Source organism: Schistocerca gregaria, chromosome 4 (genome assembly GCF_023897955.1).
Source record: "Schistocerca gregaria isolate iqSchGreg1 chromosome 4, iqSchGreg1.2, whole genome shotgun sequence".
NCBI classification, from domain to species: Eukaryota; Metazoa; Arthropoda; class Insecta; order Orthoptera; family Acrididae; genus Schistocerca; species Schistocerca gregaria.
The window spans coordinates 540852341-540872922 of NC_064923.1; the positions used below are offsets into that span (position 1 = coordinate 540852341).

Here is a 20582-nt window from a genome sequence, read left to right on the forward strand (position 1 = left end):
TTCCATGAACTGGAAGTAAGAACTTATTCCACCTCTCAAAGGTATCGCATCTGCTATAAGAGTATTATATCTGTGGCACCTGGTGGTAACAGTATCCTTCTCCAACCACCAACGAAGATATGAATCTCTCTGTGCCCCACCATTATAATACCTTCCTACACCAGGACCCCGCAATCAAACTTACCTGTTTAGATGATGTTCCTGTGCTTCTACCACTGCTACTTTTCCTTCAGATGCCCTGATGCGAGACCAGTTGTGCAAAATGATTCAAGTGTCGGTAGTACAATGCTCTATTATTCCGTTATTCAGTCTGGATTTTATTGTCTTCACATCGAATGACCCCTCTCTCCTAACTATAGTTAGTGTGATAGTCACTATCGGTGTGTATGTACAGACAGAATGATCCAGGATCTCGATACACAGTCTGTAGAGCTATCAAGCCCTGCCTTATTTTTTGTATTCATCGCTAGGCTTCATGTCATCGGAAGTTCACTGAGGCTTTTTGCAGATGATGCTGTGGTGTATCGAGAGGTTGCAACAATGGAAAATCGTACTGAAATGCAGGAGGATCTGCAGCGAATTAACGCATGGTGCACGGAATGGCAATTGAATCTCAATGTAGACAAGTGTAATGTGATGCGAATACATAGAAAGATAGGTCCCTCATCATTTAGCTACAAAATAGCACGTCAGCAACTGGAAGCAGTTAATTCCATAAATTATCTGGGAGTACTCATTAGGAATGATCATATAAAGTTGATCGTCAGTAAAGCAGATGCCAGACTGAGATTCATTGGAAGAATCCTAAGGAAATGCAATCCGACAACAAAGGAAGTAGATTACAGTACGCTTGTTCGCCCAATGCTTGAATACTGCTCAGCAGTGTGGGATCCGCACCAGGTAGGGTTGATAGAAGAGATAGAGAAGATCCAACGGAGAGCAGCGCGCTTCGTTACAGGATCATTTAGTAATTGCGAAAGCGTTACGGAGATGATAGATAAACTCCAGTGGAAGACTCTGCAGGAGAGACGCTCAGTAGCTCGGTACGGGCTTTTGTTAAAGTTTCGAGAACATACCTTCACCGAAGAGTCAAGCAGTATATTGCTCCCTCCTACGTATATCTCGCGAAGAGACCATGAGGATAAAATCAGAGAGATTAGAGCACATACGGAAGCATACCGACAATCCTTCTTTCCACGTACAATACGAGACTGGAATAGAAGGGAAAACCGATAGAGGTACTCAGGGTACCCTCCGCCACACACCGTCAGGTGGCTTGCGGAGTATGGATGTACATGTAGATGTCATAGATCTCAATCCCCATAGAGAGATTACTCTTGGTCACACTTGTACTGGTGTGCGACAATTCATGTTCCGGGAGCGGCACATTTCTCACTTTGTGATATAGGGGTGGGGGTAGGAGTTGAGGAGGAATAACTGAGAGTCTTCCGGAAGATGTTCTACATCTACATCTTCCGGATGTGTGTATGTAATCAACCAAATCATGAGGAGCATAATTGGAGAGTGTCCCTTGTTCTTACAGTTTAGGCCTCTTAACCTACTTTTAGGAGAGGTGCACGTCCTGTACCTTTGATGAGAACGGCCATGGCATGCGGTATCTACATCCGTCCGCAGTTAGTCAAAACAAAAAAGTTTGCACGTAGCTGTGGAGAAACGGTATCTTAAATTTAAACGATTCGAAAAGAACACCCACGCACATACACACGCACACACACACACACACACACACACACACACACACACACACACACACACACACACACACACTTTAAAGAATACTGAGAAAGAAATCATGGCTATCAACAGCTAATCACCATAACGTAGCAAGGGCTTAACGGGAACTGAGAGAGTGGAGTATGGGCCAAGGAAAGCAAAAAAATGGTTCAAATGGCTCTGAGCACTATGCGACTTAATTTCTGAGGTCATCAGTCGCCTAGAACTTAGAACTAATTAAACGTAACTAACCTAAGGACATCAAACACATCCATGCCCGAGGCAGGATTCGAACCTGCGGCCGTAGCGGTCGCTCGGCTCCAGATTGTAGCACCTAGAACCGCACGGCCACACCGGCTGGTCAAGGAAAGCAATACCGAAGCAAGTACACCTCATGTGGAAAAGCTGCTAAAATGTTGGTGCTGCTCTCGAGGAACTTGCACTGGAGGCAATGAAACTGGTCTGACTGACTGACTAACTGCCTTATTTACGAGTCTTCATAATTTTTCGATGAAAATTTGTCCATTGAGCAACAGACCATCATCTGTCTCTGGCTGCCAAATGAAGCACAGGAGGTGTCCTACAGTAACAAACCCGAATGTTAAGCACGTCCAGTGTTGTCAAGAGGCCCCTACATAGTGTAATAAGCAGTGGACTTACTCTGGGTATTGTGTACGAGGCGCCTGGAGACTTGATATTCCTGTGCCGGAAGGTCCATATTGGTGGGTTTTTGTTTTCAATTGTGTGTGAAATCTTATGGGAATTAACTGCTAAGGTCATCAGTCCCTAAGCTTACACACTACTTAACCTAAATTATCCTAAGGACAAACACACACACCCATGCCCGAGGGAGGACTCGAAACTCCGCCGGGACCTGCTGCACAGCCCATGACTGCATCGCCCTTCACCGCTCGGCGAATCCCGCGCGACCGGTGGTTTTTTCCTAGCACCAAGACTTTCGTGTATTCACTTTCAAAATGTCAAAATAACTATTTAGTTAAAAAAAGATGAAATCAGTATCACATTTAATGGAAGAAAGGTAGATTTTGGGGACAATTTAGAGAAATCACAAGATGTTCTGGAAATTTGGAATAACCATGTTAAAAAGGGATGTTCAAGATTAGGCAAAAGAAGAATAATCCATTTTTATAACATTCCTTAACATGAAGGGGTTCGTCAAACACCACCTACACAGTCCTCCCAAGTGGTTACATCCTACTAAGCTGAATGTGTTAGTTACGTATTTTCAAAGAGAGCTCCTCGTCTCACGTTTTGAAAGCGAAGTGTAACAACTTGTCAGACACCTTGTCTACAGTAATTGATACGGGATTCTGACAATGTCTGCGTGTCACTGCATTGTAAGATTCTCACAATCCAAGTAAAAACACTTCTGAGAACTACTGGCTGTCATTGGTTAGTCCTGCCTCAGTTATATGGAAACATTTACATTTTCAATATTATAATACACATCGTGACCTGGGCAAACACTTAAAGCTGCTTATTGAAATATACCTCAATGTAGAAATCGTAGGCTCTAGTGTTACTTCCTTGGTATTTTGACAGCACAATTTAGGTTAGCGCGGAATTTTTGACAGCCATTCTTCACCTATTGTCTTTCTATTTCCCGACTTTTGCGACTTTGCTCTCGTTTTAGACACTACTGCAACTTCAATGAGGCTTTTGGGATGTGTAAGTTATGTGCCAAGGAACATATCAGATAATTTGACGGTTTATGATAGAGGCCTAAAACTGAAAGCTCTACAAAAGAACACTAAATTATAGTTTTAATTAATAATGTATTCGGTGAAACATTTTAAAGAGAGTCTAGAGATGCTTCCAAATACAACGACGAAAATCCGTCTAGGGGTTCGAATGGTAGTGTTATATACCGATAGTGCTATCAACACTTAACTAATGAACAGAGTTTAAAGTCCTTCCACACTGACATCAGAGAAACATCTGCTCAGTTGGACAGTGCGGAACGCATTCGGCCGTGTCCTGTCAGAAGGACCTTTCCTCATACTGTGTTAGAAAAACCATGACAAGCCTACATCGAAAAAGTTTGGCGAGGACCTTCGTGTAATGACACTCCCAAACATAACAACGTGTTTGCGTTGACACAGATACGTAGATGCGACTAATTACAAGCCGAAACGATCAGCTACATGAGGTGCACAAATTTCCAAATATCTACTTGTAGTCCCAATAGTATTTTTCTATTTATTAATTCGTTTCGAGAGCTTTTAACTGCTTTTAATAAAACAGGATAATCATTTTGTAAATCAAATTTCTCCAAGAAAATACGAAATTAGCTAGTGAACATTTTATTTGTAACTTTATATATACTAATGTCACTACGATGAACGTATTATGACACTCAGATGGAATTCAAATCTTTCATGTGTCATAGCCTTCATTCCAGCTCTTACTGCTATGCGCCTACTGTACTCATTGTGTCACAGTTGTCGCAGCCATAAACAGCTGTAACACGTAAAATCTGGACTATGTCAACTGCTGATAAGCGAGGTCTGTAATTTATTGTGCAATTGTCAGTTTCCTCACTGCACCAGTAAGTTATGTTTCAACAGAAAAGTTGTTAACTCGTGACAGTCACTTTAACAACTTTTGGCTTTCAACCTTAAGGCTGAACTGAGGCACGGTAAAGTTCTTAAGCACTGACACAACTTAAGCTTTGCAAGCAACTACGATTTCCCTGCTTTCCCTTCGTCCACCATGACGCTGAAGTTCCCTTGGATTTTTCTAATCGTCGTTTGCTGTGGTAAGTGTTCCGACTCTGTGCGTCTGGTTTCAGGTGCTACGATATCTTCAAACTATTTGCTAGTGTTGATCTTCAATGTGAGTATTTCTCTATGCAGTGGTTTATAGTCTGCAGAGAAACTTATTAAAAAAATGAAAGTATTGGGGTATGATTCCGTTAAATGAGAGATCTCTCGTACAATAACGAAGACTAATGAACCAAAGAATCTGCTTAAACTTTACAAGATCATTGCCAGTGAAAGGAAAAGGGTCAGGTTTGGACCCAGTTCAAGTTTGATATGTTAAGAATATTATTGGGTTGTTTGGCCATTCTGTAGTTATCACTCGAAGGAACATTGAGCTTCGTCTGAGATAATAAGAAAAGACGCTGAAGCCAAGCTGCTTGTCTCTTTGCGATCGCTGCTTGTCTCTTGGGCGCAGGTACTTGTCCACCACTCATGTTTCTTCTGTTCCTTTAGTGGGGCGACTTCTGTTGCGGCTTTTAGTAATTTGTCTCTTTATTGGTCCCAGTTGTTGCATTCATGATCTAGTGTTTGCATTCTCTCTGTAAGCATATTGCAGGTTTTCAGTTTTTCCAAGTCAAACTTGGTACGTTTGGGAGTTTGAGACTTTCTTGTATTCCCAGGGAGAAATTGGAACTTTATTTTTGAGAGGTAGTGGTCTGAGTCCATTCTGAACTTCTCTACAGGACTTTCTTAAAATGACCACATGATCTATTTGGAACTCTCCTAGGAGTTTATTGGGGAGTTTACTGGGTGAAGTCCATGTCTTCTGTTTTCTTGGTAGATGCTTAAAGGCCGTTGATTTCATTGCTAGGTTAAATGCTTTACAGAGTCCCACAAGTCGTTCTCCATTTCTGTTAGTGCGTATGTGAGCTGGGTAATTCCCTCCCCCCCCCCCCCCCCCTCTATATATTTATACTTTCGCTCTTTCCCTAACTTGGCGTTAAAATCACGCAAAAATAAGACTGTATTCCGCTCTGGAATCTTGCCGATTGTGTCCTCGAGTTGTTCCCAAAATTGGTCTGTGTCTTCAGGGTTTTTCTTGTTGTCCTGGTTAATAGGTGCATGTGCATTCACGATGGTGTAGATCTTTTGGAGCATCGAAATGTTAATAGAGACACTCGACTATTAGGTGAATGGAAGTCGATAACTGAATCAAGTATTTTTTTACTGATAATGAATCCAATTCCCAGGTGAGGGACGTCCTTCATCATCCTACGTTCCACTTTGCCCTTAAAGATTCGATAACCCTGAGATTCAAAGGCTTGTTCATCTGTATACCTGGTCTCTTGTACCGCTGTTGTAAGAATCTTGTGTTGTGTCAGAAAGTCTGTCAGATGCTTCAACGTGCCCGTCTTGAGCAAGGAGTTAACGTTCAGCGTGGCGAAGTAGCTGCATTGTTTATGCCGTATCTCGTTTCTAGAGGTTTCAGGATGCTCCGACTCATTCCTGTAGCATGTTGGATGGGCTCACCAGAATCCAAAGGGGCACTAACGTCGTCCAAGGCGACGGTGGATTGAGTAGCACCTGGGGTAATTATATCCGTAGGTGTGTCCTACATGCTTTCGTAGAAAATGTTGTTGAGTGGATTAGGACTGTTACGACCTAATCATTTTACTACCGAAGTTGTAAGCTCCGGTAGGTTTGATTTCAGGGTTTACTCCATTAGATTAGTTGCCTTCTCAGGCTATGGAGACCAACTTTTCCCTTGTGCTTTCCCTTATGGTTTTCCGTCTTCCTTGCCGTTGAGATTGCATCAACCATCTTCATCCGCCTTGGAAGCCGTTGGCCAGTTTTCATCTGTGCCCTAGGCAGGGGCTCTTACAGGGTTCTATCAGCCTGGCGAGCTGAACCTCGTTTTTTTTTTTTACGGGGTGTTACTCCTTCTCCTTCCTCATCACTTGTAAGATAAGGCCCCGGGCTTGCGAACGGTATAGCGGATTTGGAAATTAATTTATTATTTCTTTACTACTAACTCTATTCGCAAAACGTTTTTCATGCAGTATCCACATATACCACTAAAATATTTGCAAAATTATATCACTGTAGGGCAAATAGTTCAGGAGGTAAGACGTCATAGACATTGAGATGCATGAAAGAAGCTTTTGCTTGTATTCGTCCGGTCTTTCATAAGTCGCACTTAGCGACTTCCGACAAACTTTAAACGTGATTTCAAACGTTTTCAGAACTTTTTCTCGTTGCCATGTTGAATGTCAAACATTAAACACATTAAGTTGTTTGTAAATTAATCAGAAGTTTGAGGCTGTTTTGTGCATGGGAGTTCGATTCTTTAATGCACGGGTGGACAAGAGGATGCCGGCGGCCGGGTTCGTCCTGCGATTGGTTTCAGTCTGGCCAGCGGAATACATTCATCGAAGAGCGATCGAGGAGCTCGCATTGTGTTCCGCCCGTTACTCACTTTGCCGCGCGGGATTAGCCGGCGGTCTAGGACGCTGCAGTCATGGACTGTGAGGCTGGTCTCGGCGGAGGTTTGACTTCTCCCTCGGGTATGGGTGTTTGTGTTCGTCCTTAGGATAATTTAGGTTAAGTAGTGTGTAATCTTAGGGAGTGATGACCTTAGCAGTTAGTCCCATAAGATTTCACACACCCGTTACTCACTTTCTGATATTCACCATTTTGTTGTTCGCATTTTTCTAGTTTGGTTGCTGTAAATCGATATGTTTTAACTTCACTCGATTTATACTTTAAAATTTTTCAAAACGAAGAAAGAAATATTGGAGTAATTTAATTTGTATTACAGAAACATCCTATGCCTATTCGATCAATCATCAAAAGTATTTTTGGACAAATATTTAAAACATGCTTGCCTGTAGTGTTTGTGGATATTAACAATCTAAATTTCAAACACTCTAATGATCTGCCTATGGCCATACATCGCAAAGATATTCATAAATTGATTGTCGATAGGGAATGCCGGTCCCATTGCCGTATATTGTTTTTATATTCTTTTTCGTATCAACATTAGTAAGTAATTCTTGTCCAATGTTGACATATTACAGCATTGCAACTGTTGAAAATGAAGGTAATTTATAATGAATTAGCTGGAACAGTTGCTTTAGGCGCTTATTTTTTCATGGTGACATTTGCAGATGCCTGGCAGCCCATCTTCAGATGTTTACATTTATTTACGTGCCGTGAAGATTCTCTATTTACTAACGGTGTTGCAGAATTCTGCAATGGATATTTTTTAGACAACTATTGTAAAACGCCGTAAGTAAAGGGAATAATGTTCGTAATTCGTAAATAAGTGTAAAGATATGAAGATGGACTGAATACCAAATGAATCCAAAAAAAACTTGTTTTGAGGCATAATGTTTTGGCGTGTTGTCTGGGGAAAATGATGCCATTCATGTCACCGCGTTACTCCATAAACACCAACGTCACGGGTATTATAGCTTTGACTTTGTAAGCTAGCAGCACTGCTGTCGCGTCATATTACGACCCTGCCTGAGAGCTTAATTAAGTACGTGAAATAGACTTGCCGGTGAACAAAGGTTCCCCATGCCTGCTGTAAGAATAGGGGTTTTACCGGTATTGTCAGCCTTCCTGGTAGCTCTAATAGGGTTAGGAACAAGGCTATAGGCAGAATTTTTACAACTGGCCAAACCTGACCAAGCTCTCAATGCACCGACCCGTGTTTGCATATTTTCCACTATTCGTTTCCTATTATAAATCCGAAGGAAGATACACTGAAGCGCCAAGAAACTGATGTAGGCATGAGTATTCGAATACGGAGGTACTGTATGTAAACAGGCAGAATACGGCGCTGCCGTTGGCAAAGCCTATATAAGACAACAACTGTCTAGCGCAGATCGGTGAAGGCTGCTACAATGGCAGGTGATCAAGATTTAAGTTAGTTTGAACGTGGTATTACAGTCGACGCACGAGCGATGGGACACAACATCCGAAGTAGCGATGAGGTGGGGGATTTTCCCGTACGACCATTTCACCATCCGGTAAAACATCAAATCTCTGACATCGCTGCGGCCGGAAAAAGTTCCTGGAAGAACGGGGCCAAAGACGACTGAAGAGAATCGTTCACCGTGACAGAAGTGCAACCCTTCTACAAATTGCTGCAGATTTCAATGCTGGGCCATCAACAAGCGTCAGCGTGTGAGTCATTCAACGAAGCGTCAGCGATATGGGCTTTCGGAACCGAAGACCCATTCGTGCGCTTGATGACTGCACTACACGAAGCCTTAGGCCCCGCCTGGGCCGTCAACAGCGATATTGGACTGTCGATGACCGGAAATATGTTGCCTGGTCGGACGTGTCTCGCTTCAAATTGTATCGAGCGGATGGACGTATACGGGTATGGAGACAGTCTCAGGAATCCACGGACCCTGCATGTCAGCAGGGGGCCTTAGAGCTGGTAGAGGCTCTGAACTGGTGTGGGGCGCGTGCAGTTTGAGTGATACGGGACCCTTGATACGACTAGATACGACACTGACAGGACACGTACGTAAGCATCAAAAAATGGTTCAAATGGCTCTGAGGACTATGGGACTTAACTTCTGAGGTCATCAGTCCCCTAGAACTTAGAACTACGTAAACCTAACTAACCTAAGGACATCACACACATCCATGCCAGAGGCAGGATTAGAACCTGCGACCGTAGCGGTCGCGCGGTTCCAGACTGTAGCGCCTATAGCCGCTTTGCCACTACGGCCTGCTACGTAAGCATCCTGATCTCCTGCATCCATTCATGTCCATTGCGCATTCCGATGGATTTGGGCAAGTCCAGCAGGACAATGCGACACACCACACGTCAAGAATTGCTACAAAGTGGCTCCAGGAACACTCTTCTGAGTTTAAACACTTCTACTGGCCACCAAACACCCCAGACTTGAAAATTATTGAGTATATTTGGGATGTCTTGAAACCTGCTGTTCAGAAGAGATCTCCACTACCACGGATTTATGGACAGACCTGCAGGATTCATGATGTCAATTCCCTCCGGCACTACTTCAGAAATTAGTCGAATCCCTGCCACGTCGTGTGTCAGCACCTCTGCGTGCTCGCGGGTACCCTACACGATATTAAGCAGCGGTAACAGTTTCTTTGTGTGTAGTTATAAGCAGTACTAATAGGCATATCTAAATCCAAATATCGGAGACACTCTTTAGGAGATATGTCTAATACGGTATTAATACACTACTGGCCATTAAAATTGCTACACCAAGAAGAAATGCAGATGGTAAACGGGTATTTATTGGACAGATATATTATACTAGAACTGACATGTGATTACATTTTCACCCAATTTGGGTGCATAGATTCTGAGAAATCAGTATCCAGAACAACCACCTCGGGCCGTAATAACGGGCTTGATACGCCTGGGCAGTGAGTGAAACAGAGGTTGGATGGCGTGTACAGGTACAGCTGCCCATGGAACATCAACACGATACCACAGTTCATCAAGAGTTATGACTGGCGTATTGTGACGAGCCAGTTGCTCGGCCACCATTGACCACACGTTTTCAATTCTGAGAGATCTGGAGAATGGTCTGGCCAGGGGAGCAGTCGAACATTGTCTATACCCAGGAAGGCCCATACAGGACCTGCAACATGCCGTCGTGCATTATCCTGCTGAAATTTATGGTTTCTCTGGGATTGAATGAAGGGTAGAGCCACAGGTCGTAACACATTTGAAATTTAACGTCCACTGTTCAAAGCGCCGTTAATGCGAACAAGAGGTGACCGACACGTGTAACCAATGGCATCCCGTACAATCACGCCAGGTGATACGCCAGTATGGCGATGACGAATACACGCTTCCAATGTGCGTTCACCGTGTGTCGCCAAACACGGATGCGACCATCATGATTCTGTAAACAGAACCTGGAGTCATCCGAAAAAATGACGTTTTGTCATTCGTGCACACAGGTTCGTCGTTTAGTACACCATCGCAGGTGCTCCTGTCTGTGCTGCAGCGTCAAGGGTAACCGTAACCATGGTCTCCGAGCTGATACTCCATGCTGCTGCAAACGTCGTCGAACTGTTCGTGCAGATGGTTGTTGTCTTGCAAACGTCCCCATCTGTTGGCTCAGGGATCGAGACGTGGCTGCAAGATCCGTTACAGTCATGCGGAAAATATGCCTGTCATCTCGACTGCTAGTGTTACGAGGCTGTTGGGATCCAGCACGGCTTTCCGTATTACTCTCCTGAACCCACCGATTCCATATTCTGCTAACAGTCATTGGACCTCGACCAACGCGAGCAGCAATGTCGCGATTCGACAAAGCGCAATCACGATAGGCTACAATCCGACCTTTATCAAAGTCGGAAAAATGATGGTACGCATTTCTCCTCCTTACAAGAGGAATCACAACAACGTTTCACCAGGGAACGCCGGTCAACTGCTGTTTGTGTATGAGAAATCGGTTGGAAACTTTCCTCATCTCAGCATGTTGTAGGTGACGCCACCGGCGCCAACCATGAGTGAATGCTCTGAAAAGCTAATCATTTGCATATAACACCATCTTCTTCCTGGCGGTTAAATTTCGCATCTGTAGCACGTCATTTTCGTGGTGTAGCAATTTTAATGACCAGTAATGTAGCTTTGGGAATGTGTCGGTGAGCGGCTCTCTGTTGGAGATGCAGATGATGTAGGCAGCCAGTCTGTTGCAAAACTCTGTATTAATAATCGCATAAGAACTTGGAGCAGTGCAGCCGCCGCAGTCAGGCAGCAGGCGGATCTGAGGCACCCGGGAGGCTGGGCTAGGAAGGCGAGCCCAGCCTGTCTGCCCGGGTGACGTGGCAAGTAGAACTGAAGGCCGGGGAGCGCTGGCCTTAGGGCGGTGGTCATCTACGGCGCGGTGCTGACTGCAAGCCACTGCGTGGAGCGGCGGCTCAGTCACACGGAGGTCGTCGGTTCACGGCCCGGAGACGGCGGTAACGTCTGCGTCGTTGAGTTTGGCGACTGGCACGGGCTTTGCGTCATACTACGGCCGATATGTAACGACAATGGCGCCGTGGACCACGGAGTTTAAATACCGCTGCTCGGGGCTGATTGCGCAGGAGAGCCGTGTGTCTGTGTCGGTTAGAAACCTCTGGAACATAGGCCGAGGACTAGGGTCGCTTCCTTTTCATTTGGTGGTTGGTGACTGTCCTAGACTGGACTGACAAGAACATTGAGCGGGTGGCCGGCTGTGGCTGCGTCCCGACTATGGTTCTGGACTGCTTTCCGGGTCGCTCAAGTTCCAAGCCCCTACGTACGTATTGCATCGGAAGATCAATACATCTATATGTAGTTCTCTGTGTGATTACTGGTGGATACAACTGAAACAAGATAGTTTCATAAATACGTTTAAATATTTCTTTCTCACTACACCTGATAAATTGTGGGCACCCTGTGAAATTTGCACAGTGATACTACAGTTTTGAAATTGTTGCTTAAAAATGAAGAACTTTAGAATGAGATTTTCACTCTGCAGCGGAGGGTGTGCTGTTATGAAACTTTCCTGGCAGGTTAAAACTGTGTGCCGCACCGAGACTCGAACTCGGGAACTTTGCCTTTCCCGGGCAAGTGCTCTACCTCCTCAGCTACCCAAGCACGACTCACGCCCCATCCTCACAGCTGTACTTCCGCCAGTAGAGCACTTGGACGCGAAAGACAACGGTCCCGAGTTCGAGTCTCGGTCCGGCCCACAGTTTTAAACTGCCAGGAAACTTTCATGAATAACTTTGTTGAAAATTTTTTATTTGAACCATGTCACAGAATTTGTTATTATCTGTATCATTCAAATTAATGAAGTCTTAGCAGCTAGTAACGTCTCGGTAATTTCTTCTTTTCAGGACTCAGCAATGCTGCAGATAACAGGGCAAGTATTTGGCATATAGTATGTGATATTTTCAACGTAGCATTTACATCTGAAGAATTTGGACAGTCTTCGTGGTGCTGGTAAGAATTTCCTATGTCGTGTGTCTCTCATGTGGAGCATAAGTAAAGATACATTGACCGGTTGCTTTATCTCTGCGTTTCCGTAATATGTACTTATTTTTCTTAACTTATACAAATTTCCTGTTTATGTCAATCTTGTTCTTTTTACAAGGAAATGCTTTCTCATGTTTCGTCTAATATTTAGATAACTTGTCGAATTTACTGTAACTGAGATCGAAGGCAACATAAAAATGAGATGAGTTACGGATACAGGCAGCACGTTTCATAAAAATGTAATATATAAACAACTCATTAAGCGATCTATTCAATATAATTCCCAAAAATTCCTAATTATGATGGATTTAGGCGCAAAATATTCATCATGTTGTTGGACATATTCCATGGATTTATTTCCTTTACTAATTTATTGTATGTGGACCTATTATTTCACTGTTCTTTCTACACACTTCTGTATCTCCCAGGTCACACGCGTTCTTCTCTTCTTTGCTATCAAATGTAATACCTTTTTCCGTCAATGGTAGATGTTATACAGCGCTTAAAGGTTTTACTTCTTCAAGTTTATCGACGGCTCTCTTCTGTCCATACAGTTCATTACATTTCACCTAAAAACCACTCTAGGAGGTTTTCATCAGTTTCTGGGTGCCACACAAGAAACATGTGCCGTATTCAGTAGCGTTTCAAGTAGCAAAACGATGGAATCTTTACGTTTACGCTAAGTTACTCTGGCGTCCCATGCGTTTCACGTGACACATATACACTCATGTTCAGAAAAAAACAGAACACCTTGAACGAGTAGAGATAGGGTGTTTGTATTCACAGGATATCTACATAAGTATGTTTTAAAGAAATGATAACATTTGAATCATGCCGGCCCGCGGATTCAAGGTCAACATCTACATCGCAGCGCCACACTACCTACCGGTGAAATGTGCCTTTGGATCTCGTTGCGCCATAAACGGAAGGTACTGAACCAGTGTGACTTGAGCAGACGTGTAGGATGCCTCACATACGTATGCGCGAACCATAGCGTCAAATCACTGACTTTGAAAGAGGGCGCATTGTTGGCATAAAAAAACGTGATGCAGCCATCCGGGCTTCTCGTGTGGGACGAGGTGTTGAGGCATTGCAAGTGGTGTGTGCAGAATGGTTCACGGAAGACCGTAGAACACGAGATGGGTCAAGTCGTATCACTCAGACGCCCCCCACACCCCTCCCCCCACCAACTTCCCGCCTCAGTGTAACACATCGTACACTATCAAGAGTGACAGTCAGACTCCATTTATTACGGCAAGCGTTACATGCGTGTCATCCATACCTTCGACGAATGTGAAGAAACATGCTAGAGGGCAATGGAGTATGGAACGAAGGATCTGGGTTCAAATGGCTCTGAGCACTATGGGACTCAACTTCTGAGGTCATTAGTCCCCTAGAACTTAGAACTAGTTAAACCTAACTAACCTAAGGACATCATACACGTCCATGCCCGAGGCAAGATTCGAACCTGCGACCGTAGCGGTCTCGCGGTTCAAGACTGCAACGCTTAGAACCGCAAGGCCACTTCGGCCAGCGACGGAACTGGGGACAGGAATGGCATCAGATAGTGTTTTCGGACGAATCCAGGTTCTGTTAGTTTGAAAATGATGGCCGCATTTTGGTTCGCCGCAGACATGGGGAGGAGCATCACAGTGACCGCATTCACACAAGACATACAGCGCCGACTCAAGGTCTTATGGTGAGAGATGCTATTGGGTACAACCACCAAATCACAGCTCGTGTGTGTCCAGGGCGCTGTGATCAGTGTAGCGTACGTGAATGACAAACCCTTTCTGCACAACACCCCGGAAGCCATTTTCCAGTAAGCCAATGGACGAACACGTGACTTCTTCGTGTCACAGGGTGTCAGCCTTTTGCTCTGGCCTCCAAATCACCAGCCTTATCGCCAATCGCAAATGTATGGGATGTGGTGAAAAGACAGGTGAAACGCTGTGAGCCAGTGACAACCACCACAGGTGAACAATGGAACCAGGTGAATGTAGGCATGGATGGCTCTACCATAGGACGCCATTCGCGCCTGATACGCGTCAATGATGTCAAGCATGGAACAAGTTATCAGGGCCCATGGCGGACCTTGTGCCTACAAGGCAAAAGGACATGCTGAACCGAGGTGCCTGAGATGCTAATCATTTCTGCAGAACATACTAATGTACATGTCCTGTGAATACGAACGTCCTATCTCTAATAATCCAAGCTGTTCCTTTTTTTCTAACATGAGTGCACAAGCTAAAAGGGCGAGTCAATAAATAGATCGCAAACGCCAGAATATCGCATATTTCGCGGCTACACATAAGTAGAAGGTGGCAGCACATGTTCGTGGAAGGTAGCCGAAACGTAGAATTCCGCAGCCAATGGGTAATTATCTGCTATCAAACCAAGATGGCAGGTATGCTTTAAGTGTGTACCTGATTAGAACAAAGCGATTTTTCAGAGCAGAGGGATTGTTCGCAGAGCGAGTCCGTTGTGAAATTCGTCCCATATATTTTAAAACTGTATTTAATGGAAATAAGTATTTAGTTGGATAAAGCTAGCCGGCCAGAGTGGCCGAGCGGTTCCTAGGCGCTTCAGTCTGGAACCGCACGACCGCTACGGTCGCAGGTTCGAATCCTGCCTTGGGTATGGATGTGTGTGATGTCCTTAGGTTAGTTAGGTTTAAGTAGTTCTAAGTACTAGTGTACTGATGACCTCAGAAGTTAAGTCCCATAGTGATCAGAGCCATTTGAACCATTTTTTGGATAAAGGAATTCAGCAAACAATCACAAACAAGGAGCGTGCTATCCGTCCTGGTTATCCAGTGATAGCACATTGTTTTCCCGTCTAGAAGTATCTCGCTACCACCAGGATGCATCGGTCTTGTGGGTTGAAGCAATTTCCGGACCCAGATAAACTTATTTTCTGAGAGGTCTCCCTTTAGATGTAAACTGTGCCACAAGAATTCTATGCTGCGAGCCTTTAACGCATTGTTGAATGATGGGATACGTGTTTAAGTGTACAAGGCGAGTATGTTGAAAAGGAAAATAAATTTCAGGCTGGTACAAGCGGCTTGATTCTCTATCCCAGTATTTATTGACTCACCCCAGTAAAAAGCACTTGTTGTTAACGGGCGACACATTTAAATTCTTGACTGGCCGTGGCTCCTGCAGGCCGTAGGATTTGAGGAATGTTTACAGGGAGGAACGTTGTCCCCATTGGCAGAGGACAAAAATTATGGCTGCCTTGTAGAAAGATTTGCTGCTAACTCGTGGATAAGCGTCAGACGCAAAGCAGTCATCCCAGTATATGAGATACAGTCAGGTTCAGTTTGATTCATTTGTTTCTACGATGATATTTATATGCTACAAAGGAAAAAAAAAACTTGATTTGGAGACACTTATTTGGCACTTGTATACGCAGCTTATATCATTCATTCACTGCACGCCTTCGACAGAGTTGAATATATGTTTCTCACGACTGTCATTCGAATCTGCGTGTAATGTCCTGTTTATGTCAATACGCAAGAAATATTTGATGAAATTAAAATTTATTTTATGAACTTAGGCCCAATAAAATTAATCATCAAAACTAAATGTTTGTATAGCGTTGAGGAAATTTCCAAAATGACACTAAACTGTTTAGCCACATACGTTATCTGATCAAAAGTATCCGTTAGTGGACATTAATAGTGCAATGCCGCTGTATTTTCAGGCGCAAATCAGTGAGGATATGTGGAGGAGTACTGTAACAGTTGCTGGTAGATGGCGAGTGCAGGGAGCTTATCATTTCGGTTATAGCAACAGAACTCCATCATATCATCACGATCAATAATAAAGGATGGGGGCAAATAAAAGAATATTTCGGATGTCAGAGCAGGAGCTCCAACACTACGGGCCCGCCTCTCGTGGTCGTGCGGTAGCGTTCTCGCTTCCCGCGCCCGGGTTCCCGCGTTCGATTCCCGGTGGGGTCAGAGATTTTCTCTGCCTCGTGGTGGCTGGGTGTTGTGTGTTGTCCTTAGGTTAGTTAGGTTTAAGTAGTTCTAGGGGACTGATGATCATAGATGTTAAGTCCCATAGTGCTCAGAGCCATTTGAACCATTTTGAACACTTCGAATTCTACCCTACTTCCTGACCAGGGCCCAAAAGTGCCAAGAGATGAATGGTGGTCTCTTCCAATATTTCCTATAATCAAGTCTGAATTGTTTTTCCTGTCCTCTGCTGTGTTTCTTTGTACCCAGGAACTCTGTTATCTGGACCATTTTTATTTGACCCATCCTGTTTAACTCATGTGCTTATCGTAACCATTAGGAATTGGTTATTTTTCCATGCCATGCCAAACCAGTAAGGGCACGTATAGTACCAGAACTGCGTGACGAAAGTGCGGTCCACCTTCGCCGCTCGCTCCTCCACTCCCACAGCCTTTCCACCCTGATACCCTAAGTAGATTTTGTGACACTTGCACAGAGTGGCTCTAGCACGGAGAGGGAATGTGTTGATGTTTTCACTGAGCCCAGGACACTGTAGGTAGTGGACAGGGTGTTTCAGAAGAAGGACACACCGGCCTCTCCGCCGCTACTTGCGACGTATTAAGGGCAAGGTCAAAGCTTATTTCCTGCACGAAGTTCCCTGTCCCCGCACCAGTTCGTAGTGAGCTGGCTTTCTGTCAGAGTTCAGTACTGCAGTTGACCTCTGACTGGCAAGTAGTTAGTGCTGAGAGAATGGAGGTCACTGAGACCACTAAAGCGAAGCCTTTACTGATTTACAACGGGCGTCAGAATATAGTAGACTATACAGACAAACAAGAAGTGACTTACTGGCTCTGTGTAAACTTTAAAAAGAATAAATGCAAAGGAGGGCTATCCATTAACAATAACACAGTTTAGGGGGAGAGAGGCGTGTTTGTTTTACGGGTGAAGGAGCAAATGAAGTGCGGAAATGTTTCGTCGGTGCAAAGAAGGGGCCAAAGAAACAGGCCTACTGTCTTGTCAGTTTACGTTCAAGAAGTAGGGCAGATCTTCAGTCGAGGCTACGACTTAGTAACATCGATACCATCATACAGAAGTGCGAAACAATTGTTGCATCGAATTAGGTGAAAATATCTGGGAACTACACACGATCCCACCAACTCTCAAGGAAAATTCTTCCGAGAAAATAATTTACTGATGAAAGATGGTAGCAGTCTTTTTACTTGCAGATGATAACGGGGGATCGAATGACAGAATACTGGTGTTTGCCAGCGAATAGGGAAAAGCTTGTTTATCTAACTGTGAATCATTCTTTGTGGGTGGAACGTTCGAGCAAGCAATTTTGGACAATTATTTATACTCCACCTTAATAGTTCTTGAGATGAAACAAGCATCATTTCAGTTGTTTATGATTTGGTGCCAAATAAAAAGCGAGAACATATGAACGTTTTTTTAACACTATTAAAATTAACGTGCCTGGATGGAACCCTGCATCTCTGATAATGACTTCGAAATTGCCATCGTCCAAGCAGCTAATAGTTTACTTCCTGAAACAGAGATTACTAGTTGCAATTACCATTTTAACGTTCAGTGTTGCGACTTCGTTCCATCGAGCAAGGAAATACTCTATTACATAAGACTGTATTCTGCTCTTGCACATCTTCCTCTGGAAATGTTGGACGGTCGTTGGCTGCGTATTTAGGAGAGGACGCCCGAAAACCAACTATTTTGTTGACCAGTGGCTCGATAAGAAACATGCGGTAGCAGAGATGTGGAATTGCAGTGGAAGACGCCATCGCACTAGCAACGTCTCAGAAGGATGTGAAACGAAGAATAAATATATTAATATCAAAAGCTCATCCGAATGTTTACTCATTAGCGACAAATCATCGAAAATATGCAGAGCACCACAGCCACCAGTTTGACCGACTAATTTTAAACTTTGATGGGAAAAGAGGAAAAAACTCAGCAACGAAGATTGACGAAACAATGAGACAGGGTTGTAGCCTATCCCCGATGTTATTCAACCTGTATATTGAGCAAGCAGCAAAGGAAACAAAAGAAAAATTTGGAGTAGGAATTAAAATCCACGGAGAAGAAATAAAAACGTTGAGGTTTGCCTACGACATAGTAATTCTGTCATTGACACAAAGGACCTGGAAGAGCAGCTGAACGGAATGGACTGTGTCTTGAAAGAACCGTATAAAATGAGCATCAACAAAAGCAAAACGAGGATAGTGGAATGTAGTTGAATTAAATTAGGTGATGCTAAGGGAATTAAATTGGGAAATGAGACACTTAAAGTAGTAGATTAGTTTTGCTACCTGGGAAGCAAAATAAATGATGATGGTCGAAGTAGAGAGGACATAAAGTATACACTGGCTTCGGTAAGGAAAGCATTTATGAAGAAGAGAAATTTGTTAACATCGAGTATTGATTTAAGTGTCAGGAAGTCCTTTCTGAATGCATTTGTGTGGAATGTAGCCATGGATGGAAGTGGAGCATGGACGATAAGTAGTTTAGACAAGAAGAGAATAGCAGCTTTCGAAACGTGGTGCTACAGAAGAATGCTGAAGATGAGATATGTAGATCATGGAGCTAATGAGAAAGTACTGAACAGAATTGTGGGGGGGGGGGGGGGGGGGATGAGGAATTTGTGGCACAACTTGTCTAGAAGAAGGGATCGGTTGGTAGAACACGTTCTGAGGCATCAAGGGATCACCAATTTAGTATTGGAGGGAAGCGTGGAGGTTAAAAGTCGTGAGAGGGAGATCAAGAGATGAATACATTAAGCAGATTCAGAAGAACGTAGGTTGCAGCAGTTAGTCAGAAATGAAGATTTTTGCACAGGATAAAGTAGCACGGAGAGCTGCATCAAACCAGTCTCTGGACTGAAAACCACAACAACAAATTTCGTCCTAAAACGGCATCATCATAAGTATGCAACAGTGCTAAGAAATACATTGTTTCTCACTTAGCTGGTCCCCGTTCTTTGCATCATCAAAATATTAAAAGATGTGTTAAGTTTCATTGTCAGTTTCATAATGTTGAATTTCATTGTCCATTCTCATTAATACAACAGCTTTAAAAATAAATTTGTCACGAAACGCGTTAATGAGCCATCCTGAAGCGATACACGATTGTTAACTGCTGGGGTGTGAGCGCGAGCCAGCTCACACGAGCAGCTGTGCTGCATTACTAGACTTGTTAGTGCACCTGTGCCTGTGAAAAGCCAGTTGGTCCGGAAAGAGCACCAGGCTTCGTGCAAGTGTCACCTCCTGCAAATGTCACTCCGTGCACGTTTTCAAACCCCACCCAAGTTTTGGAAGTTCCCTGTCCCCACTACCCGAAACCCTTTGAAACATTGTGAACTAACTGTAGTCTACTGTTTGCTCACATTTGACTATATTACTCTTTTTGCAGATGAACATGTGTGTTTTCAATTGCCAAACAACAGTCAGGCTTATAATATCTCGGAACTTAAAGATGATCAACTCCAGCAACGTGAAAGGTATGAATACTCTGTCCTACAATATAGCTCTTGCTGTACTAGATCTAAGGATGCGTCAGAAAGTTGATGCATTATGCAGTACACTCCTTGCATAAGCTTTTACTTTAAGAAATACAGGAACCACCCACTCTTTTATATTTTTTATTTACAGCTATAGGCGTTTTGCACTTTTACCCAACTTTATATGGTGTGATGCATATTTAAATCTACAATCAGCACATCGTTAAAAATATCGACTGCAGTCTGGACGTTACACATGTCCTTCTGTTGAGCGTCACGCAAAGAAAATGTTTTTGTGCCACTCATATAAATACGAAAATACGAACAATAACAAGGCAAATGCACCATCCAAATTAAACACAATGTTTCTGACGATGTGTTGATTGAAGGATTAAATATGTATTACAACAAGAAACCAAAGCTCGAAAAGCGAATTATAAAAATAAAAATCGATGGTCATTTCAAATGGCCAGCGCACTGCGTATGCTTGACCATTACGGTGTCGTGATAAATTTGAAATTCATGTCAATTGTGAAAGAGACTTTAGGTTTGACTGGTTCGCGTGGCTTTGTCGTGTGTAATACAGTTTTAAAATGGAAGCTAAACCGAGTCAGGTCGCACTACACTTAGTGACCAGCCTGA

At 43.7% G+C, this 20582-nt stretch overlaps 1 protein-coding gene across 1 annotated transcript in view; it reads left to right on the forward strand.

The window, feature by feature from the left end:
• Positions 1 to 4419: 4419 nt before the first annotated feature.
• The window catches only part of LOC126267360 (uncharacterized), a 29261-nt gene continuing 13098 nt past the window's right edge, over positions 4420 to 20582 (forward strand). Inside the window, exons 1-3 of the mRNA XM_049972498.1 lie at positions 4420 to 4513; positions 12333 to 12358; positions 19853 to 19940. Of these exons, the coding sequence (XP_049828455.1) occupies positions 4468 to 4513; positions 12333 to 12358; positions 19853 to 19940 (160 nt within the window). The 5' untranslated portion in view covers positions 4420 to 4467. The remainder of the gene's footprint in view (positions 4514 to 12332; positions 12359 to 19852; positions 19941 to 20582) is intronic.